At 31.8% G+C, this 27755-nt stretch overlaps 2 protein-coding genes across 8 annotated transcripts in view; one reads left to right on the forward strand and one right to left on the reverse strand.

The window, feature by feature from the left end:
* Nucleotides 1-1291: 1291 nt before the first annotated feature.
* Nucleotides 1292-27743, forward strand: LOC128874209 (EH domain-binding protein 1). Of its 6 annotated transcripts, none has more exons than XM_054118690.1 (18): nt 1292-1871; nt 2987-3194; nt 3276-3457; nt 3538-3749; nt 3833-3968; nt 4043-4273; nt 5073-5262; nt 5406-5569; nt 5663-5885; nt 6007-6174; nt 7145-7234; nt 7304-7417; nt 7544-7744; nt 7970-8119; nt 8197-8414; nt 8523-8711; nt 9014-9138; nt 27624-27743. In XM_054118690.1, the coding sequence occupies exons 1-17, from the start codon at nt 1768-1770 to the stop codon at nt 9093-9095; spliced, it is 2862 nt and encodes a 953-aa protein (XP_053974665.1). In that variant the 5' UTR covers nt 1292-1767; the 3' UTR covers nt 9096-9138; nt 27624-27743. The 6 variants fall into 6 exon arrangements, with proteins under 6 accessions (XP_053974665.1, XP_053974664.1, XP_053974663.1 ...); XM_054118689.1 differs by lacking the exon at nt 27624-27743 and adding an exon at nt 9333-10915; XM_054118688.1 differs by lacking the exon at nt 27624-27743 and adding an exon at nt 9342-10915.
* Nucleotides 12639-27755, reverse strand: part of LOC128874208 (unconventional myosin-If-like) — a 40975-nt gene continuing 25858 nt past the window's right edge. For both annotated transcript variants that reach the window (XM_054118685.1, XM_054118684.1), the window contains exons 11-21: nt 16355-16525; nt 15697-15863; nt 15308-15521; nt 14968-15198; nt 14589-14873; nt 14362-14517; nt 14144-14283; nt 13904-14061; nt 13395-13727; nt 12904-13254; nt 12639-12781 (exon numbers count right to left, since the gene is read on the reverse strand). In XM_054118685.1, the coding sequence (XP_053974660.1) occupies nt 12705-12781; nt 12904-13254; nt 13395-13727; nt 13904-14061; nt 14144-14283; nt 14362-14517; nt 14589-14873; nt 14968-15198; nt 15308-15521; nt 15697-15863; nt 16355-16525 (2283 nt within the window). In that variant the 3' untranslated portion in view covers nt 12639-12704. The remainder of the gene's footprint in view (nt 12782-12903; nt 13255-13394; nt 13728-13903; nt 14062-14143; nt 14284-14361; nt 14518-14588; nt 14874-14967; nt 15199-15307; nt 15522-15696; nt 15864-16354; nt 16526-27755) is intronic.

The raw sequence follows: 27755 nt of genomic DNA on the forward strand, positions 1-27755 counted from the left end.
TATTTACCCACTCATCCTCTGTACATTTCAACTTCTCACCCTCTGGCCTTTTTATGAATTTGTTATAAACTTATATTGTAATATATGCTGTACATTCTGTATATTTCAACATATCAAAACATATGTTGTATATTTTAAACATGATAATAATATATCATATTTATTGATTCTGTTTGAATAACACATTTTAAAAATATACATAGATTATTGTACCTCTTATCTATCATAAACAATATTGTATGTATTGCTTATGAAACTATTGGCAGCATTGTTATTTCATAGAGACTCATGTAAGCTGTCATACGTATGTTACATGTATCAGAAGTTTGTAAACATATTGGGGGAAATAATAATTCAATTGTTGAACTAATAACTAAGAACATATCTCCTAATATTTTTACAACGCTCCATTAATAAAACAATTCTTGAAATTAAATATTCTTACAATGCACAAGACTACAATTAAACACGGCATCTGCTTCGATGATTTGAATAATGAGGAAGCTAATTATTACGATCATCGAGCAGCCCTCGTTTGATTTGTAAGGGATGAAGATGGAAACACAGTTCAATGTGGTTCAAAGCCTTTGAACCATAAGTTGTATAGGTGAATAGCCATGGAACACTTAGGTACTAAACATAATGTAATGTATTGAATAAATAATACTCCAATAACTGAACCAGTATTATATTTGACACTTTATCTATTCAAATTAATAACAAGTTTTATACTTTACATGTCATGACAATTTCAAAGCATCTTCATTTCGTAGCACATCATTTGTAGGTTAAGAATTTCGAAAGATTAGAATTGCAGCGTCATGCGATCACTTTTAGAAATTGTTTATTGTATAATCAACGCGAGCACGCACACCAATTCCCCAAAGTCCCCGTGGAGTGAGAACTTAATAATAAATCACAAGAAAGTTGTTAAATAATTTGCAAAACGGTACAAAAGATTGAAAAAATTGGAATCGGCGGAACGTGTCATGGCGTCTCTGCGATCGCAACGCCCTCTGCGCCTCTTTGGCGCGATTTTCAAATGGCGAGCCCGCGACACACTGATATATTGTATACCTATGTCCCACAGTGTAAGCGTAAATTCTAAAAAGAAATTATAGATCTCTAGTTAGTTAATTACCTCGAAAATGGTAAGAATTATTATATCTCAACTTGCGAGAAAAGAAAGTAGGAAAGTTGCCCTCTAATGGCGTAGATCATGAAACTAGAACCGCTTTTCCTATGGAAAATAAGGTGCGAGTCAATTATCTTAAGTAGGTTTCCTATCATAGAATCGTATAATACAAGATCAATAAGTCGAAAAGATTTCGTCACGGTACGAGTTCAAGTTAATCGTAAAACTTTTGTGTTCTCGTTGTCGTAATATTTTGTGTGGTGTGCTATTGAAATATACAGTGTTTTATGTAGATGACGTTAAAAACAGACATCTCCTAATTAAGCGCGTGATAAGTTAATAACAGTAAATATAGCGAGAAGTCCGTAACAGGATAGATGATTTCGTTCGTGTTACATCGGGTGCAAGTAGAAATGTCAGATGCATGAATGATCGCAGGACCTTGGACTTTTAATTCTTAAACAGTGTACGACAGAAGGAAATATTTGGATTGCTCTAAGCGAAAAGCTGATTTTCTAGCGTCCATTATTTCTTGAAAAAATGACGTACCACATTCCGCGCTCTTACAAGTAATTGCAAGTTAGACGACGTTCTGACAATCATCGGAAAAGTACAACTAAATAAAATAAAAAATGAGTTCCGTCTGGAAACGATTGCAGCGAGTAAATAAGAGGGCTGCAAAATTTCAATTCACCGTCTCGTACCATGAAGTCACTCTAGAAACAACAACGAAATGGTGAGTGTTCTGTATTTAAATTTCTGTAGTAGGTGTGAGTTGATGTTACATTTCTGATGATTGATATCATTCTTACTATTTTGGAGATGGTACAAAAATGATATATGCAATATTGTTTACTGTGAACATGATAAAAATTCGAAAGAGATGTAAAATGACATTTGAAATGTAATTCTTGGTGAAGGAAAGCAGTTCATGATGACTGTCTAGAATTCATTTTAAATAAAATACAAATTTATAAATAGACAAAATAATAAGAAGAATAAGAATTTCTATTAATAACAATACCAAATACATTTGCTTAAAATGGTAGTTAATTTTGTTTACCAATAATTAAGTTAGCGTATTTATGTTCATTGTACTATAAAATCTGTTAAAACTAAAACATGAATTTAGTTAATATGGATGCATTGCAAAAGAACAGGCTATAGAAATTACTTTTGAAATGACACTAATTACAAGTTATGATACAGACTTAATATTAAAACAATCTAATCTTCAGTTTCTATCTTAAACATCCACTGTATTAAGCATTCACCTTTATAACTTTTTTTTTATGTTTTATGTATTCATAGTACATAGTTCACAGTTACATAAGTGTTATTGCCAGCTAGTAATCATGGTTTTAACAGTAAAGAAGCTATTTAAAATGTGCTTCTGTGGATAAAGTCCTATGGTGGGCCGTTTGATTATTTTTTATTTTAATCAATTTTACATAACATCAACAAGTTTAATTTTGTGCTCAGATGAGTCCAAATAAAGTCTGGTGTCTATATGAGGATATTAGTCATATCTGATCATGGCATATTTAGATACAATAGAGTAGGGTAAAGAATAATTTGATAAATTATTAGTCATGTGGGTTATATCTAAGACAACACTATGACTTGTTGGATGAAAAAATAATTTACTTCCAGTAATAGATACTTTGATAACGAATTATCACAATGAATTTACATTTTTGCAGTACCATTTTGGGTTTTTCTGAAACTTTGATGTATCGTGCTCTTTAGAAATATTTAAATTCTTGAAAGACATTTTAAAGTATTGAGTTTAATAAATGTAGTTTCCATGAATTACAATTATCCTACATATGCACATTGTAACATTATCAGGAAACCAAACAAATTAAGCATTGTGTGGACAAGACGTAGTAGAAGGGTTACTACTGAACCCTTAGATTGGGAACCAAATTTAAGTGATCCACTGAAAGGTACTATTGGCTGGGCTGTTCCTGACAATCACACGATTTCTGTAACGTTGTTTAAAGATCCACGCACACACGAATTAGAAGATAAAGATTGGACATTTGTAATTGAAGATGTAAGCAAGGGTGATTGTGAGAAACCTTCGATATAGAAATTATTCGATAAATATTCACGTTATATTATTCATTATAAACAGGTTTCTCCGACGGGTAAAAGGCGGCACGTGGCTGCTACAAATATAAATATGAAAAAATATGCGACCTTAGAATCCACTCAACAACAACTTAAATTAGAATTAAAACCTACATCCAAGAAAATTGTTAAAGCTACATTAGAATGTACTTTATCATGTGTCTTCTTGAGAGAAGGCAAAGCAACGTAAGATAATCTTAGAATTAGGAGTCATCTTCATAAGTAATACAGTAAATTTAATATTTAATACTGTAATTATTTATCAGGGACGAAGATATGCAGAGTATGGCTAGTTTAATGTCCGTTAACAATAACAGCGATATTGCTCCCTTAGATGATTTTGATAATGAAGATATACCTGAGGATGTTGAAGAGGTATCTGTGAAAAATCTTGATGAAATTTTAGATATTTCTGCACAACTTGATCTAATGACAAATAGTCTCACTGAAAGTGAATTACCTAGCACTCCAATAAGTGGTAAGATTTACATAGATAAACATAAACATAGATTTACATATGTGATAGTTATCCTATATAATAATAACAATGTGCAATAACAGTGGCAAGTTTATCAAAGGACAATGTTACGCCTGTAAATGATAATGACCACTTTATACGTGATATTAGTCTAACTGGAATTAATGATTCCTTTAAAGAAAAGTCTCCCCTGAAGGACAATGTCGCTGCTGAAAATGAGTAAGAACACTCCATCTGAATAAGCTAAAATTAATAGTAGCATTAGAATTACAAATGTTCTACTTTTATTGTAGTAGAAACATTGTACACAGCACGCTAAGATTACCATTGCAACCATTAGAACTAACAAAGAATGATACCAGTACACCTAGATTAAAAGAAATTACACCAGGCCAGGATTTATTGGAATGGTGTAAGGATGTAACAAAAGGTTATTCTGGCGTCAAAGTTACGAATCTCACAACATCTTGGAGGAATGGAATAGCATTTTGTGCAATCATACATCATTTTAGACCAGATCTTATGTATGTATAATAAATTAGAATAATTTGAAATTAAATTTAACAATCATTTAAATATATATTTATGTGGAAGATCAGTAAGAAAATATCTATATTTTTCTTATAGGATCACAGATATATATTAATGACTTTGGCCATGTACCAAAAATTTCATTTGTTCTATTTATAAATGGTTGGCTTACAATCATTTGTTATTCTTAAGTTACTATACTCCAAAACAAAATTATAGGATCACTTTATAATCACCTGAAAAATAGCAAACTTTTAACTTTTACATCTATGTGAAACATAGCCATGCAGTTATGTAAGGCATTTAAAAACATTCAAGTCTCAATCTTTCCCAATCAGTGTTCCCAGATACTTTCCAATCGATTGTGTCAAATCCATTGAAATTCTTTAACTATAGGTCACACACAGAGTTAATAAAATTGGTTTCTCAATTGTTATCAACGATGTATGGCTCGACCAATAGAAATCGCAGCTTTGTTTAAAAAAAAAGACAGAATTGAAGGACTTCATAGTTTAATGTTCCATTAATAAAAATTGAGAAATAATTTTTTAAATTCCATGTACGACTCCAAGTTGAACAATTTATTACGATACGAAACGATCGGCTTGGAAGTGGTACTACAGCTTAGAAAAGCACAGTCGGCGAAATCACTTAATAGGATTTGAAAACTGAGGCTTCAAGTTTCAAAATGCCTTTTTTCGCAACGTTCATTCTCTAGTTTTCGGGGAATTATAAAGTGGTCTATGAACTTAGTTGAAATCGTATAATTAGCATTTAATCGAAAATTTTCAGAGACATAGATTCATTATTATCGCACGATGTAAAAGGTAATTGTAAGAAAGCATTTGATGCAGGAGAAGCCCTTGGCATACCTAGAGTGATAGAGCCAGCAGATATGGATATATTAACTGTACCTGACAAATTAGCTGTGATGACATATTTATATCAGCTGAGAGCACATTTCACTGGCCATGAATTAGAGGTATTCAACGATACAAACGAATACTTTACTTTTATTGACATAATGGTTCATGTGTGAAGACATGAATAATACTAACTGTTTATAGTATATCTACTTCCACGTTTTTTGGAAGAAATATAACAAAAATTGTTCCATATCCTCAGGTACACCAGATAGGTAAAACTACGGATGAATCTTCTTATATGATTGGTAGATTTAATACAGACAATAATTCGGATGTGAGTGTACAATTGTTTGGTCAGGAAATAATTAATTTACACAAGAAAGACCAAATGGAGCATAAAAATAATAAAATAGACAACAGACGGTACATTCATTACGATTGTTTTTTTTTTATCAATAATGCAGTTATATTCAATATCAGAAACAATAATGCATATAGAAATTTATTTATCAACAGATCGAACCCATTCGATAACAAAAAAGAGGATATTAATATTGATTCTGTAAAAAATAGATTACATTTAAGTTTGAACATAGAGAATCAGGATCATGATCAATGCAATAAAGATAAATCACCATCCAGTGTTAAAGATGTAAAGGACATTATATTAGCCAGCTCAAAGAGTATTCTAGAAAAAGTGTTATCGCCAACTAAAGAAAAATATTTATCTAGGGAAAAGGTATGTACCATACATACATTTGTTTTAACATGATCATTGTCATCGTTTTCATTTCATATATCGTTAGAAATCATTATCGTTAGTATTCATAATATGGAATATTGATTCCAATTTACCACAGAGCAAATCTCCACCGAGAGTACCACAAGTACAACGTCCTATATTAATGACTCGTCGACAATTAACAGATCCATTTGGATCTGACGAGGAAGAGGAAAATATTCAAATAATCGACGAGAAATGGTCTCAGTCAATCTCAATTAACAAATTACAAACGCCAGTTCGTGATGTCAGTATACCTGAATTTGCTCGAATTATTTTACTTTATTTAGTTGCTTATTTTCTATTTGACTACATTAGTAACAAATTCAAAGCGAATTGTTGTACTTATGAATTATTATTTTATACTATTCGCATTTAAACTTTTCATTATTGACCGACTTGCTTCAATTTCAACTAAAATAAATTCATTAAGCGGATGTTCATGAAACATATTAATTTAAAAATTATATATTTTTACAATGAATTCTGTCTAAACGATACTTTTCCTCCTAGCTTAAAGCTTTCTCGGTGTTTCAGGAAATAATGTGAATAACCACGCGTCTCTTAGATAACGAATTATATTGTGCCTTTCAGACAGGATTCACTCTACTTTTAATTAAACGGCTCATAGAACATTTTCAAACTTGTTAAATCACAAAAACATTTACGTTATGCTTACATCACATAAAATATTTTTTTTTTGTATAATTTATTTCACATTAAATAATCATAAACTATCTTAAAATTTCGAATATAATGCGCATGTTTTATTCGACCCGAAACTTGATTCTGCAAAGGGGAAATTCATGTATAAATTACATAGAACCCTTGTTAACAAAACTTTCACTGCTAATCGAATTAACGAAACAGGTAAACATGAGAAACTTGTACACGTTATACTCGAAATTTTACAGTATTGTGTATGAAATTAGTGCTTGCTTTTATTAACAAGGAACCGTCATTAAATATGCTATTCTCTCCGAATTTGTTACGTTTACTTTTTTGTACATACACGTCATGCATGCACGTATACATACAAATGATTATAAATGTATATAGTATTTAATCTAATGTATATATTTGTTACTCTCCATAAGCTCCATATTTTTTATAGAGAATGCAATATTTGACATGTAGTTTTTTCGACTTGATTTGTTTCTCTGTAATCTCGTTATAGTAATTGTTATTGCAATAAATTTAGTAAACACATCTTGTAGGATTCATTAAATACAACTGAGAAGGGAATTCGTGATAGTACTGAATGTCAAAGTGTGTCATCACCGCACGGCGAGCAACGTTCTCAACATGTAATTAGTCTTCATATACTTTCAAAGTTGTTCGTTGCTTGTAACTAATTTGCTATTTTTTTATATTAGCCATTAGTCAGTCGGCATGATGAATTAAGAGAACGTGCAAGACAACTCTTAGAACAGGCCAGGAATCAGACAAAGTCAGCTGGCCTTGTTTCTGCCGCCGCTAGTCCTATCGAGGTTTTCTTTTCTTCCATTTTATATTTTTGTATCGAATAATTGTATATACGAATTTAGTTTAGTATCTCGATCATTACACCCATTATCTACCATAAATTCGAAAGAATGGCATTTTATGATTTATAGAGTCAAAACGATGACGAAAGGCAACAGCAGTTACGCGAAAGAGCGAGGCGTTTAATAGCGGAAGTAAAAATGGGTGTTAATGTTACTTCGAATCAAATAAACGACGACAATAATAGTGACAGGCGATCGATAGATGATCAGAATAATAGCCCGAGACGTAGCATGACACCGTCTACACCCGGTGATAGATTTAGTACAAAGGTCAGTCATAAACGCCTGATTTTCTTTGCAAAAATAATATTGCTACATGTATGGAAGTTTCGAAATTCCTAATGTTAAACCTTATTATAACCATATTGCCTTTGCATAAACCAAAAATACACTAACTAGTGTTTATTATGTCTTTGATGAATCTCAAATCCAACTTCTTTAGAATCACACAAGATTTTACTCTATATAATTTTTAACGAATAACAAATATTTCAGTCTGAATATAATGGAAATATATTGGGAACTCCAAGTGTAATAGATGGTGAAAAAAAGACTGGTTCCCCTCTCTATTCATTTTCTAAGATAATAGAGAGAATTTCACCAGATAAAACTAGTCCTGATGGTACCTCGTATACTCTCAGAGGGGTATGTATTATTTTGTCACGTACACCCTTACAGCTAGGAATCAAATATCTCATTTGGTATCATCATTCTATGCCTAGTTGGGGAAGGATATGACAGCATATATTCAAAACGAATTAGAAGCATTAGAACGAGAGCAGACCCAAATAGATATTCAAGCTGGTAAACTTGAGAAACAACTTCGAACTGCTATGGAAAGTGACAACGAAGATGAAACTGAAAGACTGATGTCTCTGTGGTTTACCCTCGTGAATAAAAAAAATGCACTTCTCAGAAGGCAAATGCAATTGAATATATTGTAAGCAATTGTGTGTTTTAACCACTTGCATTCGACATTTTCTTCTTACTTGAAGAAAACACTCTGTGTTACTTAATATGTTAAATTAGCAATGTTTACATATTGCAGGGAAAAGGAAGACGACTTAGAACGTCGGTTTGAACTTTTAAATCGCGAATTAAGAAGCATACTTGCAGTAGAAGATTGGAGGAAAACTGCTGAACAAAAAATGCGAGAGAACTTACTTTTAGAAGAATTAGTTTCTATCGTAAACAAAAGAGACGAGTTAGTCCATCATCTTGATACACAAGAAAGAGCGTAAGTTATCTTATGTACATTATTACTTTACTTTACTTTGCATTTGCATTTGCTGATCTATAGTTCGGGTACCTCGGGATTGCTAAACCCGTACTGTAGCTACAATCAAACATAGCTACAGTCCCTGAGGGCTCCTAATTAAAAGAATTAAGTAGTTCATGAAAAAAGAGAACAACTATCATTTTTAATTGTTTTCTTTGCTTACTCTTCTATAATGTCAAAAATGAATACTTTCATGTGTTTAAATGAATGCCTATGTTGCTGAAAAATGAATTTATTGTGCGGTTTCTGTTGTATTTCAGTATTGAAGATGATGACGAAATAGAACGTGATTTATCTAGAGCTGGATTAGCTCAACGAAATAAAAATTGCGTGGTACAATGAAAATTTAATTCTCGACCCTCCTTGTTACAGTAGTAAATTACAGGTAATTCATTTAAATTAAATAGTTCACTTTTTTTTAAATATATAAATAAAACCTTCAAACTTAAAAATTTAATAAAAAACAAATGTTGACTCTCAGAATACTATCTTTAAATAAACTTCTGCTATAAAAAATGCGATGAAAGTATTAATCAGTTTAAGTCGTAAAAATATAAATTAATACTGTACTAAAAATAGCAATTATAGGTATGGCTCATTTTGCTGTGGAGTCGCCAAAGAAAATACAAAATTTTCCTTGACAATGAAGTCAGGACTTTCATAATCTGGGAGATACTAATATTTAGAAATTTATTTTGTACTATGAATGATATACCAGTTGTGCGATCAGTGTTCCATGTTTATACAAATTCATTATTAAGAATTGTATTGATACACTTTCACTCCTCGTATTGAAGCTAAATCGAAATTGAGATCTGTTTCATCAGAGGGAAATATCATAATTAAAATTTGTTCTAGCGTTGTGAACGTTGTGAAAAGTTACTTTAGGAAAAATCAATTTCAATTTATAGCAATACGAAGTGACTAAAAATAACGGAGCAGAACAGCCATTATTCCATTAAAACATCATAAAACAACTAATTAACAATTCTTTTGTGCATTAATAAATACATGATTATGGAAGCTTCCTAATTTAAATAAGGTGCTGAAATCTCTATATAAATTAAAAAAAAAAACTATACAAGGGAAGTGTTGCGATATATAGTATATCACTTTTATAGTTCTCGATTATTATGCATTATATTCATGACATAAAACGCGTATAAATTGGATGTACTTAAAAAATCATAGATCACTTGTAGGAAAAAAATTAACTATGTCAAAGTAGCGTAGAGAGAATATTTCGATCCAATAAGTCGATAAACTTCGGCGATGAGATTTAATGAAGCATAGTATTCATTTTGTCATCTACAATATAAAAAAACTACTGTTCATAAACCATATTTATTTTGATTGTGCCATATATAAATATCCTAATTTTTTAGGAAAATTATTATACTCATTTACTCCTTTGTAAAATACTTGCCATTTTAGAAAGGTGATATAATATGCAATTTTGTCCTATGGTGTACTGATTATTTATTATTGAGTTTGATGTTAATGTGCTTAAGGCCTAATCCATTTCGGATATTCTTAGACATGTATAAAAGTTTGCCACATGATTTCTTTTCAAAGTAACAAAGAAATTAATCTGTTTGTATAAATTAATATCGTTTAGTGATATATATGGAAAACAATTATTCCAGAGGCGAATTTCGATACAAAGATAAATCAACAAATAATAACAATTTCCTTAGAAGATTGAACAAAAATATGAAGAATTATATACATGTATTATACTTTTCATATTATTTATGTATATCACCTCAATCGGTAGTTTTATTTTATAATACATTATTTTAATAATTTGTTGATTTATTCACACAAATTTTAGAGAAAAAAAAACAAAACATTTTAATAATGCGACACAAGTTATATTACCGAAATGTGATTTCAAAACATTAAACGAAACATAGGTTAAATATTAGTCTTTCTGAAATTTACTCCTACTATATTTTTAGACAAATTACATTGTTTCAAGTGTTTTAGTTATTTTATTCTACTCGTTTGTCTTTGAACATTGTCGTTGACATAGTGTTCTGAATGTTAAGACAAACCGTGAATGAGTAATTGTGGGATGACTTAGGAATAAGTATGCAGTGTAAAATTTGCACGATTTTTTTTGTAAAATAAAATGTTCTTTTTCCTTTGAACGGTGTAAATGCATGTCTAAAACTACATTAATACAAAGTGTGATAAATATTATGAAACGTGAAAAATTTGAAATTCGTTTTTTCCTCAAAATCGAATTTTGAGTGAACGTTAAATGTAACTAGCGCGGGCATATCATATCGAATACAACTGCCATAATTGATTGTTAAACGTATAAACAAAAAATCACTTTCATTGTATGAGCACTCATTGAATAGAGGATAATATATTTTGTGTCCTGCAGGCTTAGTTAAAAATACTTGAGTTAGATCTCATTTTCTGTCAAACGATGTAAGTAAATTTTTATTTACTTTACGATGGTTGCATAGCTCATGTTATTATACGTAAACAGATTTTACGTTCCTTTAATATAGTAAGAATCTTTTGGTGTTTACGATAGTGAATAAGTTGGGTTATTCAAGTTGGGAACGTTATAGAAATGTTAAGCTGCAATGTTAAAATCCTATTCTATCGAATTTAGTTTTTATTCTGTTATTATAACTGTCTTGCATAATATTAATCAATAGAATGCGAGAATTGCGAAAGGAGATATTCATTTTAACTGGTTAATTTTTAGCAATAATTTATTATTCTAGTGCCTACGAATGTTTCATGTTTAAAAGTGCAAAGTTATCTTTAAAGCGGCTATACTGAAACAGACGGTCTGTCTACATATTTGTAAAAATACAATGTATCTCGTAATAATTATTTAAACGATTAAAAACATGTTATACGAATAAAAATCAAATTGTGATATTCTTGATAACTTAGCTATTACATTCGGCTTTTATTTCGAGATTTGTCAATATCAGAAATAATTTTAGATGTTGAGTTACGAAGACTGAGGTAATATCCTGTAATTGAGTGCAATACAAATTAGGTTTTCAGAATCATAAAATATTTTTGTTGTGTTTCATTTCGAGATACTCTGTATGCGTATTTATATGTAAAAATGCTCTCACATAATATTGTACTAAAATAATTTTAATTTATTTTATTTATTACTATTAAGAATGCTGACTACGATATATTGCAATTGTAAAAGCAATGACCATTCTTGCCAACGCTTAATCTCGACGAGGACGCGACTTCCTTTGCTAGAAACGGTATTAATTGTAAATTACTACGTGTAAAAATAAAATTAATGTATAATGTGTCGAAACGTATTATGCAATAGCAATTAATAATTGAAAGCAAATAAAGCACTGCAAGAAAATATCGAAATACAATTTTTTGTGAGACTAGCAATACCTTTCCATATAATGCAAGGGCGATTTATGAATGAATGAATGATGTATTAGGAAAGTAAGACTATTACTTTTTTTTTTTAATACTTTCACATTTGTAGAAACTATATTTCGCACCTTCCATAGAAATTTGTAAATGTTTAATATTATAAACTTTTAAAAAAATTGCGAAATACAACAGGTACAACATTAACCTTGACTTAACAATGTAACAAATTAAAAATTAATTAAATTAAAGTTGGTAACTTTTACATATATTAAATGACTATTTAAAGATTTATTACTACACTGTATTGTTAAATCTACTTTGAAAAATAAATGTAAGAGAATTTTTATTTTTAACACTTAGACACGTTATGATTTTTGGTTTGTAGACTAATGATAATTTCTTAAGGTATACGATTTGTGAAGGGTTGTAAAAATATATGTACAAAATGAAAAACATAAATACATCGTTTAGATATACATAAATGATTTCGTTCCCTAAAGAAATTTTTCATTCGATTAAAATCATGGTTTGTTTCCTAAGTGTGGAATACACGATTTTATTATTTCATATTTTTTCAATATAATTCGATGGAAAGAGTCCCGTTTTCCCTTTCAATCTTCCCTGCCACCAACCACCTTCGTCTAGAATACAAAAAGATTGAATTCGCGATTAGAGTTATTCATAAATAAAAACAAAAGAGGAAGAATGGCAAATCGTTCAAGAATATGAAAGTAGGATATGTCAGTTATTTAAAGGAACTTACGTTCTTTGAGTATTTCAAGAATGTCGTCTGTTTTGAGCTCTAGTTCATCGAGATCCTGCGGAGTGTAGTCGTACAAAACTTTAGCTTTAGGTAATTTAGGAATGAAAGGTTTTTGTGGAGGTGGAGGTTTTTTATTATGTAAAACAACATTAGATGCGAGTTGTCTGTTAGTCTTCTCTAATACTGATTTAGTATTGTACTCTTGAACTGTTTGTATTTCCTTATTGCAGCCTACGCTATTGTTGTTTGTCTGCTCGTTCCTGTTGATTGATGGAAGTTTAAATCTTGATGATATAGCTGGCGTGTTAGGTGGTGGTGATTCAGTCGGTGGTGGGGGAAACCTCAGTAAACCTGTTTAATTATTAATCTTATTTTGCGTTTGATCAAGTTTTTTTCATCTTAACAGACTAAGTTAATATTCATAATGTTATAGTCAGTGAAAAAAATAATGTTTTAATATATTTATCGATACAAATTCTGATATGAATCACCTCGTGCTTTTCCGTTGGGATTAGTAAACATGCCCATTAGAGGTAAATTATTCTGTATTTTATTTGGTTGTTTCATTCCATGACTCTTTTCTTGTACTTGCATTGGTGGAATACTCGTACGATTAAGTCGCGGTGGCTTTGAAGTTTTAGGTAATTGCAAAGGAGGCCTTTCAGTTGGTAAACCCTGATTTTGTTCGAAGTTTGTACGTGGAGCTGGCCGGGTTGGCCTATTCACAGCTGATCGTGGTGCAGGTTGCAAAACTGGTGCAGCCCGTTTCGATATACAATACTGCGGACTCATCGGTACCATTGGTGTTCTATTAGAACTTGGTTCTGAAATGTTGGTATAAATAATTTAATTATTATAAGTATAAATAATATAATTTGATATAATTCATAAATGTAAATACTAAGCTAAATAAGAAAAACCTACTTCATCTACTTCTTTTAGGTAAAATATGGATAAAAACAAAAACATTACGCGTATATAAATTACAATAATCACTTACTTGTGGTGGATGGCAAACCTGGTCCAATAAAGACATTCAAAACTTTTCCACTTGGTTTCAAAATCTCTTTATCGCCATTTTCTTGATCCATTTGCGTTAGTATTACTTGCCTCAATCCCCCACCTCCCCAACCTTCCTTTTTTACTTTAAATTCTAAACTGCAAGATAAATTTTTGTTTAAATTTATTAAACGAACCATTTAAGGATTATGTATTAAATAAATGTATACAAAAATCTTACTTATTACTAAATTTTATGTTCAAAATGTGTCCAGTTTCTTCGACATATCTTTTACTAAGAACAATTAAAAATTCCGTCTTAAATAGCGATTCCAATAAACTGGCGTAATCTTCTTTTGTGTGAACAATAAAAAAATCATCCTGTGATCATTAATAAATCATTTATAATTATTATTTTCGTTAATAATAAAGGTTACAAGCATACGTTTATACACTTACTTGAAGAGTACTTAGTGACACATGACTGATTTGATTGAATGTAAGTTTCCGTTTTATAACTTCTACTAACTTTCCTTTCTCTGTACCTTTCTTTATTCGTTCTCGACCGATTAGGTATAAATGTTTATTAGTTAGAATAAGGTCCCTTCTACTCACCTGTAATTCGTGTTTGATTTACTCTACGTGATAAATCTATGAAATTAATTTATAAACGTTTTCAAAAGTACCTTGAATCTTCTGTCATATTTTTTTACTACGTCGCTAAAACAAACTTTTTCTCTTCTTCCAATTAAATTCATCGTTTGTGGTTTCCCTTCTAATCCAATGTAATCTCCCATAAACTTTCTATTCAAACTTGCTCGTTTACGTTCTTTATGGCCAAACAGTAAATCAGCTGCTTCTTGTTTTTGCTGATCTTGCCTCTTTCGAGCGAAATATTTTTTAAATGCTTTTTGAATCACCCTGGCGTACATGTTATATTTGCGGTCTCTTGCTTCCTCCAACATGAAAAGCTGTGAAGCAACGATTGCAGTAACATAAACAAACGGTTCTATTAATTACCACTGAAAGATCCGAAATATTTTCATAAATAAAATTAGGACTTACACTTTCAGGATCTTTTAAGAATAACTTTGTTTTTCCAAGTTGATACTGCGACTGATCAACGTGAAGGCTAGCTAATAACCACTTCACACCCTCTTTCTCGTCTCCAGACCAATATGGCCACGTTTCTTTTGTGAGAATTGCGAATCTGTGCAGAAATTTCGAGAATGCTGTCCTGTATGCAAACCCAGCTCTACGTACTTTGATATTCTCCTTTAAGCCCAAATATTCCACCTAAATGACATAGAAGGTATAAAATGAATGTTACAGAGAATACACAAAATATTTGTGTGAAACTTCCAAGTAACTATTAAATTTTGGCTATCTTATATGGCAATCATACCTGATGTTTTACTCTAACCGAATCCCAGTCGCGAGGTTTCTTTGTTTCATTTGGTTTAATGCACCTAATGTAATGCGGAGTGCATTTCATTAATTGTTTGACTAGTTCACTGGCTTGATTTCGTATTTTGTTACCAGCAGTGGTAGGTCTAGATTTAAGTGTCTTTGTTTTCTGAGCTTGAGCTTCTTGTGGGTACAGCATACGAACCAAAGGACTGTAACAATAACATTACCACTCATACACTTATCCAATATGTTTTTACTATGACAATAATACTAAAAATAATATATAAATATAAATAAATTATACTAGTTAAAAGTTTTAGTTTTTATAAGAGTCTAACGTTTTTCAAATAAACTGAAATCTATGAAGAAATGGTATTAACTTACTTTGTACTTGTCTGCATTAACTCCACGAGATCTAGGAAAAGTACATCCCTATTTTTATCACAGAATCCATCAACTGAATAAGAAACCATTCCAGCATAATGAGAAATGGCAAATCCATCGGTTGTGCTTTGAAAGTGTTTATGTTTACCAGCTGCAACTGTAAGTTTCTGTAATCACCACTAAAATTAATTGAATTGCAAGATGGAAAATGCAACAGTTGGCTAATGTTTACATTCTGAGAACATATTTCTTGGTATTTATTACAGATTTACCAATAGAGTTTCATGTTCTTCATAAGAATGTGCATACAAATGTTCATGTTATCAGCTTGAGTTAATTTATGTACCAGTTGTAAACATAAAAAAATATTTCTACATTATGTCTTAGGAATAATTTAATCCTTTACATTAGGAGGATCAAGTGATGATGACTTTGCAAAAATAAAATATTCTTAATTTTTTCAACACAAAAATAAGAGGGAGCATTATTTGATGCAAAAATCTTTTCATTTGAAAGGCAACTGTGACCGATTCTGGCAGATGCATTGAAGTGTGAAAAATAAAATTATGGAACCTCGCTTGCTTCATTTCTAAGAATTACCTCGTGTAAACGGGTATGTCTATGAATATTTTATCTGCATAAAAATAGTATTTATTACTTTTTGCAAATCTGCATCCGCTCCAGTACCGCCACCGTGAAGAGTGGCACACACATCATCGAGTAACAGGAAAAGGCCTGGTGGACGTTTCCCTTCGAGAAGTTCGACGACGACAGCATTATTGAAGTACTCTATCGGGGTCCATTTTATATTTTCCGATACGTATTCCTCCTGAAAGACATAAAATTTATCGTTAAAAAATGATAGTGGAGGAATACATTAATTTTAAATTTAATCCCTATTCATGAAAATAAAGTAAAATTATTTAATAATTCTAAAGCTATGTTATTTCACATGGAATTATGAAATATAATTTTTTATAACAATCCAGTTTTATTTAATATTGAAATGATTCATTTTCGGAAGTCATTTTATGAATGCTCTTCTTTAAGAAGTAATACATTGATATAATGTACATCTCTCGGTATAAATACTATCTTGGCTAATTAAATACTCTATTTATTATTTTATTTTTATTATTCTAAGATGGTAAATAATATATTGTTTCTGTGGATAATGAAGAAGGAGAAGATACTATAGCGATAGTGTACTAATACTTCTTTGCAGACCATCTTCAAACACCTAAATGAGCAAATATTTGTTTAACCCATTGTAGCATTACGAAAAGAAAAGAAAATTCTATTTTTTGTCTCATTTCTATTTTATTTATTTGTTTTTTTATACCGTTCCATTACACATTACAAAAATAATGGGTAAAGGATGACTGTTCCATTATTCATTACAAAAGTAATGGGTAAAGGATGACCATTCCACTATAGATTACAAAATTAATGTGCAATGAATGGCCATCCCATTACAAATTGCAAAAGTAGTGGGCAATGTGTGAGTGGCCTATGACAAATTAGAAAAGTAATGGATAATGGGAGAGTGGCCCATTACAAATTATAAAAGTAATGGGTTATGTGCGAGTGGCCTCTTACAAATTAGAAAAGTAATGGATAATGGGAGAATGACCCATTAGAAATTGCAAAAGAAATGGGTGATATAAGAGTGATCCATTATAAATTACATAAAGGTGGCCCCCATTACTCATTACTTTGGTAATGTATAATGGACCAGTTCAATGGTCACCCATTACACATTTCTTTTTTTGTAATGAATAACACATTGGATCTACATTAAAGTCTTTACATCACCGCTGCAAAGCATGAAACTGGCAAGCGCATTCCTGCGAACGTTTGACGGTGGAAAAGCCATTGTTGGCCGATCGACCGCGTTATCTTAGGCGTTGCTTCACACGATTTTCTTTGTTGACTTCGGTAATATCTTTGTTTCGAATATCTCACGATCCACATCGATAAAACACGCGGTTCCGCTCCGAATCAGACTAGACGATCCGCTTGCGACAAAAGGCTTTGGTCGGAGGCGAGCAATTTCGTCGTCCCCGCAGCTCTCTCGTGCTTTTTATGCGCGGTCTAGTTGCGGTGAGCATCGAGAGGTGATGGCAAAAGTGGTACGATTCTTTTCGTCTTAGCCCGTGCCTAAGCTAACGATTCTATTTCATATATCAACGACGACGACCTCCTTAGCGTGTTCTCGGCTCGTTAAAGGTACGAAACGGGAACCCTCCGTCATCATTCTCCTGTTTCTTCGACGGCAACCGCTGGACGCGAAATTTTGCGCGATTGAATTCTCTCCAGCGCCACGTCGGTCACTGGTGATGGACAGTAGTGTACTTTCCGTTCAAGCCGAGTCGGTCACCGGTGACCGGCAATATGCGGAATGTTTTGTTTATTTGTACAATAGTTATTGGACACAAACGGGCCCATTATATACAGTCAATAATTTGTTTGCGAAGTGAAATGATGAAAGAGACTTAAAGAAATTAATTCTTTCGATACTTTTAATGCCAAAGACACTCATGAGAATACTTATGAAGCTAAAATTTGGTTCTTATACAATTGAAACTTGTGTAATCTAACATTTGCGTTAGCATTTTACAGCCCGATCGAAATCCACGAATCCTGTACATATTTATTTTCTGTAACACCTGGTTTTCAGAATTTACTTTTTTAATTCCTCAGTGAAATTCCTTTGCCGTCAACACGTTACATGGAACCTTATGTGGATGTTCGTGCAAATACGTGTTTTCACAGATGCAGAAAGAGGAGAATTGCAAAAAAAAAAAAGAAAAAGAAAAAAAGAACGAAATAATCTCAATTCATCCTTTTTTGAAAAGAGAAAGATTCGCAGTACTTAGATGACCTGATAGTTCGACAATGGTTCCAAGAGTACTCGTGCGAAGACGAAACGAGCACAAAAGTCGTGGATGTCGATGTAGACCGTGAGAAAGAGATTTAATGCAATGATATAAAAATATATCGCATGCGTTTTAAGGGGGCCGGACATAATGGTGAAGTTGTTTCGTCAAGTAACAATGCGAATGTATTTTTATAGAATTAAGTAGAAGTCGCACGGGGTATGTTTTTTGTTGACTCTTTGTATAGTGCATGTTTCGCCACGTGGAGGGGCTAAAGTTATGGGTGGAATATAGTGCGATAGGAATCAAAGCTTACAATTGCACATTACTCTAATTTTCTAGACATATTCATTAATATTGTTTCAACTGATTTATATTCATTGTTGTACAAATTGTGCCTTGTACGTTACTTGTATAGGTACAGGGTACTTTCATTCGTGTATGTATGGAATTATGCTGTCCAAATCGTGTACAGTCCGATAATTATACTATGACATGGTTAAGTTATAGTTGTGAAGATATTCTATGAAAGATATTATTGAAAAATAGGTAAACGATTGTGAACAGTGGGTGAGGCAATGGAATATGTTGCAGGTCGATCAGTTAGGGTTCTACAATTCCGAATATTACCAACAGGGTGCACTACATCATCGACCGTAGAGTACCTTATCGACCTGGTACCTTATCCGCCTCAAATATGAACCTGACACTACGTCCACTAAGTTTGAGTTTGAATTTTTGAAGAGAAACTTGACATAAATAACATTGTTTTTACAGTAATATCTGTGGAGTGTAAACAGGATAATTTTCTCCTAAATTAAATTTATGAAATTCTTTAATTGTTTTTCAACTAACATTTCATTAGCATTGTTCATTTATGAATCCATTTATCATACCCTTCATTTTCTGGCAAATTAATTATTTTTCTCAATTCCGCTGTTCTCCTTTGAAAGTTACTATTATTACTGTTACTACTATTACTTTTTTCAAAAAACATGCCTTTACTTCTTTGTTAAATATATGAAAATATTATATATCTCCACATGTTTATCTCCAATGTTTATTTATTACATAAGTCTGTGTTTTAATCTTACAATGAATTAAAAGTAGTGTTTTAATTTTTATAATGAAAAGAATGTTATACTATAACAGTAATAACATGTACAATCAGACATGTACATACATGCATCGTGTAATCAGCTCCTGATTGCGTAGTTCTCCCGTTAAAAATAATAACAGGTGAAAAAAGATAAGACATAATAAATGTTACCAGCGGAATTAAAATACAATGTGATTAGAAAGTGTCCTGTCGCTTTCTTCAGGAAATTACTATGACATTCGTGACACCTAGACGTGACAACGGTACCTAACCGTTTAATAAGTGTCGAGAAAACTTTTGCAGATTGTAATGAAATACTTAAGAAAAAGAAAAATAAACTAACGAATAAAGAACACAACTTGTTTGCCTGGATAGTCAATTTGAAATTATTATATTAATTGTCGAATGAATACTAATTAGTATATACAATAATTGATTGTTTATAATTTTTGGGTACTTTATAGTTTATCAACATATACGTATGTATATTGATATCTACATTTATAATTATTCTTTGTAAGACTAAGGATGAAAACAAAAAAATTGGGGTCAAAGTCCATAATATAATTAACCCTTAAATTTCTTACCTTTTAACAAGAGAATTTCAAACTAACAAATTATTGAAATTACTCAGTCTTAAATAGCAGGATTTCTTGTGACATCTTTTAAATCGTAAAAATAAAGAGATAAGTTCCGTAATTATACTGCAACTGTACGTTCCTACTTAGAGATTTTAACAGATAACAAAACCGTTATACACGTGATTTCAAGGAAGACGAAACGCTCTCATCTTAAATGTGTCGTAGAAAATATTTTATTGTAATCGTGACCCCCATTTTTACTCGAGTACAGTTACGAGGATTTATAAATCACGGAAATCAAAGGTCCATTAAAAGACTGATTGAAATTGATTTTCTTGAAAATGTAATTTCCTATTGTGTAAATGTAATTTCCATAGTGCATCGCGGAGTGGAAAACAGGTTTGAAGAGTGTACGTAAAAAGAGTCGCTTTTAATGGGACAGTGCGCTCTAAAAAGGTGGTTTAATTGACTTCGAGCAATAGACACGTGGGAAAGTGGCCTAACTAGTCCAGTAGATTGTTTGATTAATTTTTAAAAATAACTATGCCGTAAGTCATCTTGGAAGTATGAAAAACAAAATTATCTTGTTAACCCCCTTAACATGACACGGAATATTGTTTGTAACTCCGCAACAAATTAAGCAAGATGATTGTAAATTTAACGAAACCTTTAATATACATATATAAATAACTGTATTCAATTTCAAAAGGTTATGGCAAGTACCTTGGCTGCAAAAATAATGGTAAAAATTGCCTCGAAGTTGGTAAAAAAAAATAGCACTTCCTTGACGTGATGTGGAATATTTTTTGTAATTTTGAAATTAATTGAGTAGGACAGTTGAAAATTTAACTGAATATTGTACATATATGTGCAAATAAACCTACCGAATTTCAAATGTTTATGTATAGTACTTTAGTTCCAAAAAAAATCATAAAAATTGCTTCGAAATTGGTCAAAAAAAGAATACCCCCTTAATATGATATGGAATATTATTCATAACTTTGAAACAAATTGACCAAGGCACTTGCAAATTTAACATGATCTTCTCCCTTCACACTTGAATAAACCTACCAAGTTTCAAAACTTTGTCTCGATCGTCTTGCTTGCAAAAAAATATCATGAAGATTGACCCCGAAAACTGTTTAAAAAGGAAAGGGGAAATGATTTTAAACCGCGTGGCGGGGCGATTCAAAATTTCACGGTGCGAAACGGAAAGAAGTAAGCGATACCAATTGCGACGGTTACGCGGACAACCGTGGCTAAACCAGAGAGAGGGACATACACAAAGAAAGACGGGTGATGGTGAAAGAGCGAGAGCCAACGTTTCACTTAGCCATTTCATTACCTTCTCTCGAGTCTTGGCCGCAGTGCAAACAGAACCGCCGTTCGTGCAACGCGTGTTCGTATTCACCCGCGATTCTAGTTTTTCTAAATCCGACAAGCGAAGCGCGTCGTTTGCGCGCGAATCATGATCGATAAGATGCACCGTGAACGCAAAACGTTGAAAAGCGTGCGATGTATCCAGTGACCGTTCGATTCGCCTAAATGGATCTAATCAATGGACTGACGGAGAAGGAAATATCGTTGAACGTAGTAGTCTGTTGAAAATCTCGGCCAGTTCGAGCGACGTGAATCGGCTTCTGAGATAATCAGAAACAACCGTAGCTAGGGACAACCAGATCGACTGATCCGGTAGGATCGTATTCGCCCTGTACTATTTCGATCTTCTGGTTCAGGTAGGATGGAAATACAACCGTGACAATAATCGTATCGATGTCATTTGTTAATTAGTTTAAATGGCCTCGTTAAAGCGATACGACTTTTTTTAGACCATTTTCGAGGCAATTTTCATTATATTTTTTTGCAGGCAAGGCGATTAAGACAAAGTTGTGAAACTTGGTAGGTTTATTTAAGTGTGTAGAGAGAAGATCATGTTAAATTTGCAAGTGCCTTGGTCAATTTGTTTCAAAGTTATGAATAATATTCCATATCATATTAAGGGGGTATTCTTTTTTTGACCAATTTCGAAGCAATTTTTATGATTTTTTTGGAACTAAAGTACTATACATAAACATTTGAAATTCGATAGTTTTATTTGCACATATATGTACAATATTCAGTTAAATTTTCAACTGTCCTACTCAATTAATTTCAAAATTACAAAAAATATTCCACATCACGTCAAGGAAGTGCTATTTTTTTTTACCAACTTCGAGGCAATTTTTACCATTATTTTTGCAGCCAAGGTACTTGCCATAACCTTTTGAAATTGAATACATTTATTTATATATGTATATTAAAGGTTTCGTTAAATTTACAATCATCTTGCTTAATTTGTTGCGGAGTTACAAACAATATTCCGCGTCATGTTAAGGGGATTAACAAGATAATTTTGTATTTCATACTTCCAAAATGACTCACGGCATAGTTATTTTTAAAAATTAATCAAACAATCTATTGTAGGATAGAAATACAACTATGACAATTATCGTATCAATGTCATTTGTTAATTAGTTTAAATGGCCTCGTGAAGGGGATACGACTTTTTTTGGACCATTTTCGAGGCAATTTTTATGATTTTTTTGCAACTAAAATACTACACATAAACTTTTGAAATTCGGTAGGTTTATTTGTACATGTATGCACAAGATTCTGTTAAATTTACGACTGCCCTATACAGTTTCTTTTGAAATTACGAATTATATTCTATGTAGGGTTTAAGGGGCATTCCTGTTTTTTTTTAATCGCGTGTACTTACACACTTTACACATTGTTTATGAATTGCAAACCTTGATCACTTTTTATCGATCGTAGAAATATCCATTTATGACAAGATTGCAATGGGAGACACGTGGTAGACATTAACCCTTTACGATCGAATGTCTTCTCCGAGGCGGAGTTTAATTATGAAAATATGTATAAACATTAGAAGACGAACTCATACTGCCTTGTTAATCTAAATACGAATAATAAATGAAAAAATACATTCTAACTAAGTCAACAACAAATTTAGTTCACCTAATTCTCAAACAACGAGTTTTTTAACTTGTTTTTATAGGATGAGACACCCTTCACCTTGACTTGCATACTATTTTAATATTCTCTGGAAGATACCGAGTACTAGCTTTTTTGCACAATGTTATTTTAATTGTAAGCACGTGTTCTCTTAATGGTCTCACGATGTTACGTCCTACCACTGGGACTTTCTACTAATCCCTCTAGGAAGAGGTATAGGATTCGGGGAATTGTTTCATTAAACTCCCAAGTTATTTGAAACATCGTAACATGGGAGTAATTACTAAAATTACGCATGAACGTTCGTAATTAAGTTTCTCAATGATAGAAACAACGTCACGAGATACACAGATATTATGTCAACGTGAATTTGAATTCTTTTCTAACATTTGAACAAAATACTTCGTCCCGTAGCTAAAATTGAAGGAAGCAGATTATCACCGATGAAAATACATTTTAAAAATTCTCACGAATATTCCCGACCTTTCTTTTAAATGTTTTCCTATTTAGCAAATGTACATTAGAAAAAACGAACAGAGATATTATTTTCAAATGTTAAAAAATATCGAATAATAGAAACCGCACGATTTTGATTACTTCCTAACCGCAGAGACTATTTTAATCGTGTTTCCAACTTTCACAGAAACGAAACACACCTTCGAGCATTGTTTAGTAAATACTGATATTATTTTGAATACTTGGAAACTCTATCCTTTATCAATCTATCTCATTGAACCAGTTCTTCGTTAATTTATCCTAGATTCATATTTCATAAGGAAGTTCGAAGCATTTCGTTAACGAAGAATTGAATCATGAAAATATCAAGAAAATTAAGCCCAGTGTTCTAAGTTCACAAAACAAAAGAATTATTATAAAAACCCTCTATATTATGCAAAGGAAAGTATGCAACTGGTACATTCAAAATTTTTTATGATATAAGATGATTTATTATTTCAATTAATAACACACTATCAATAATCAACATGATTAGATTTACTTTCAATATGAAAAATTAGTGAAAATTAAAAACTAATCAAGTCCAAACATTTTTCTTTTAAAATTGATAGATTAAATGGGACTTTTCATATCTGACAATTATGATTTATTTATTAATCAAAAGCTTCATTTTTAACTTGATATCTCCTTTGCCTCAATAGCAAAAAAAAAAAAACAGTACTTATCGCTTTCCTAGAAAATCAATTATCTTAAAGTCCAATTATAATTACAATTGAAAGTATACTACGATCTATATTTCATATTCTAACGTCGGCAAAGAATCAGTCTCCCGCGTAATGAAAAAATATACTTAAACCACAATAATCCTGTACACTTCCCCTTCTGATAATGACGTTATTACACATCGAGCCTTGAAGTCATTCGTCAATAATTACGTTTCCTAACTTGGAAGAGAATAATAAGTCTGATTCCACTATTCGTCATTACTATGAATGGATACAACGAAAGAAATTTAAAAATAGAACAATGAAGCAAATAATGCTGATGATTCGATACAATCCTCCATTATATCCTCCAATCCTCCATTCCTTTACAATTAGATGAAAAAAAAATGATTTTTTCAGAAGAAACGCGTTTAAAGCTTACAAGAATTTTGTAAAGTTCATAGAAAAATATTTGTATGATCTCTCTGAATAATATTATTAGTTAAGAAAAAAACATTAGAGTCGTTCTTCGTCATATAAATTTTGAACAAAATTTCTAAAGTTATGCTTTATTTTTTGATCGTCACACCAGAAAGTCCCCTTAAAAAACAAGCGTATATCTGTATTCCAGATTCCATATAAAAATATTGACTTGTTATTTAAAATCTCTTCTACAGCTTCACTTACAACAAAATTATTTCTTCCATACAATGATTTGATTTTGAAATAATTTACTTTTAACAGTTTTCATTTTTGTTTTTTTTTGTGTTTTTTTGTGTGTGGTGTTTTTTCTTTTTTTTTTTTTGTTAACCATTTTGGCTTTAAACGAAACACCCTGTACATTTTTCTCAACTTCGATATGTTCCTTCCTTCTAGGTCGGAAAGTAAAAATGGCAAAAAGTGTTGAAGTGTGTCACTTTCCGTAAAGATACGCTAAAGCACAGCCAATAGTCATCGTTATATACGTTATGTATGTATGCATGGAACACGCCCGGCAATCAAGTATTAACTGTATCGCTCTTGGTCTCTCTGTTACTCGCTTACTATTGCAATTTCTCGCTCATTTTTACTCATTCCCATTCTATCTCACTGTTTCCCAGTCACTCTCAGTTTCTTATTCGAGTCTCCGACGTACATGGAATTGACCGAGGCGAATAGATTGTTTCCATTCGATTATTGTGCGATAACTTAAAAAGAAAATGTAATGTCTAGAATGCAAAAATAGGTGAATGCAATTTCAGCATTCTGGGTGGACATATTTACGGGTGTTTTAAATTTAATAATTGCAAATATATGTAGGAAGTAATATAATGAAGTCATGTCCTAAAGCAGAGGCTTCTAAACCTTGATTTTCTGTAATAGTCTATCCAGGTTATTTTACACATTTATTAATGCATATTTTAGGAAAGAATATTCTTTTTTCATGAACAAATATGTTGCATCCTCAAATTTTATAATTCTATTCTATTCTAATTTTAATTCTATCCCATAAACCATTGTTCGTTTCTCATTTACATTGTCTTGTTTCTTTTATTTCTTATTCAAAATTTGCATCTAGAGATCTATCTTATCATTTGAAAAATATTTTATTCCAGTGATTCTGCACTGGAATCAAATAATTCGTTTCAAGGATTAAATTTCTAAAAGTATTAATTCTTGATCCATAAAAAATACAAATTTAATCATTCATCAACTAACGTTCCCTCAAATGAATATTTGTTCTTGTACAGATTGCTAGGTATCGTTTGTCATTTCTTTTTTTTAATTTGCCATCTGAAGTAAAGTTTCTCCTATTTTACTTGAAAGTGGAAAAACGCGAGCACGACAACCATTAGAAACCAAAGCCACTTGACTGACCGACTCCACGTGGACTCTTACGTTCACCGAGTACAGTCGAGTACGTTCACCAGGGCAACGAATGCACTTGCACTTTTTAAAAGAACCTGTTTCCACTGCAACGCGAACCTATATTGAAATAACCACACCTACTAAGAGTTCAGATCCATAGATCTCTTTGGAAAGGAGAATCTTTCCGTTACTTCGCGAGGTGAACAACGATAATAAAAATAATAACAACCGTAACACTAATAAAACTAATACGTACGCCCATGTTACACATATACCATGCATAGGTACTGATTATTTAACAAAATGAAAGGATCAGAAAGTACTAAAAAAATGCAGAGTTACATCATTTTCTGTGGTGTAAATTATGAGATTTAGAAACTGATAAGAACACTTTATTATGAAATTTAAGTACGTGAAAAATACGTTATTGAGGAGGTAGCAAAGGAGGCAACTGAGAAATTCTTTTAAATTCATTGCAATTTCACTCTCATCATTATGGCTTACTTGCCATTTAGTTCAATAACAAAAAGGAGTTCTTTAATCTATTTTTAACCAATAAGTAATAAATAAATTCGTTTGAAGTCCCTAACTGAATAATAAACATTATTATATACTAATGTATAACTTCTGAACATTATTCTTATCTATAAAAGATCAATTTTTAACTGCAACATATAATCGTTACTCATTTATTTCTTTGATTGCAAATGGTACGTATACTAATTTTAAGGGCAGCCTGTATAAGCGAAACAAGAGAAATTGTATCATTTTGTTCCTCCAGGCTAACCGTGCGCGCAGAGTAAAACTTTCACTGCGTTTATTATAACACGCTCGTTACATGCTGTTCTATGTGGCTAACCAGAAACGCTAACATTTTTCTGTCCTTCGTTCCTCACTTCTTTTAATGAAAATGAGCCAGTGTATCTTGTTACGAAAGACCGTTAATACCTTTAATGTTTATCAGAGCACGGCGAAATGCTTCCAGAGAATATTTCACTTTGGTTTAATTAAAAAAGAAAGTGTTTCCTACATACGAAATTTTCTATAAGAAACGCGACGTTTTACTCTGAATACGTCCTACAGTACAGCTTAACTAAGTAAAATGATCAAAGCTACTCTTTACATGTTTGTGCTAATTTTAATAACTACGATCACATTGACTATTGTAATGACAGAGGAAACTTTGGCAAATGGATAGAAGAAAGTAATTAAAATTAGCAGCAAAACAAGCTTCAATGAAAATAACACGAATTACTGATTTTGATAAACTATACGATGGAATCTACCTGAATGGCGATGCAGTGTTTGCAAAGCATTTGAAAATTCTAATACACTCAATTTTCAGAATGTTAGCGACGGACAACTGTTACACAACAATAGTACTTTACGTACTTATACACCCATTATTTTCTGCGATGGTTCTACCGAGGCCACCATCCTCGCCTAATCATATACGACGAGATCAAGGGCAGAGCAA

The sequence above is a fragment of the Hylaeus volcanicus genome, chromosome 3 (assembly GCF_026283585.1).
Source record: "Hylaeus volcanicus isolate JK05 chromosome 3, UHH_iyHylVolc1.0_haploid, whole genome shotgun sequence".
NCBI classification, from domain to species: domain Eukaryota; kingdom Metazoa; phylum Arthropoda; class Insecta; order Hymenoptera; family Colletidae; genus Hylaeus; species Hylaeus volcanicus.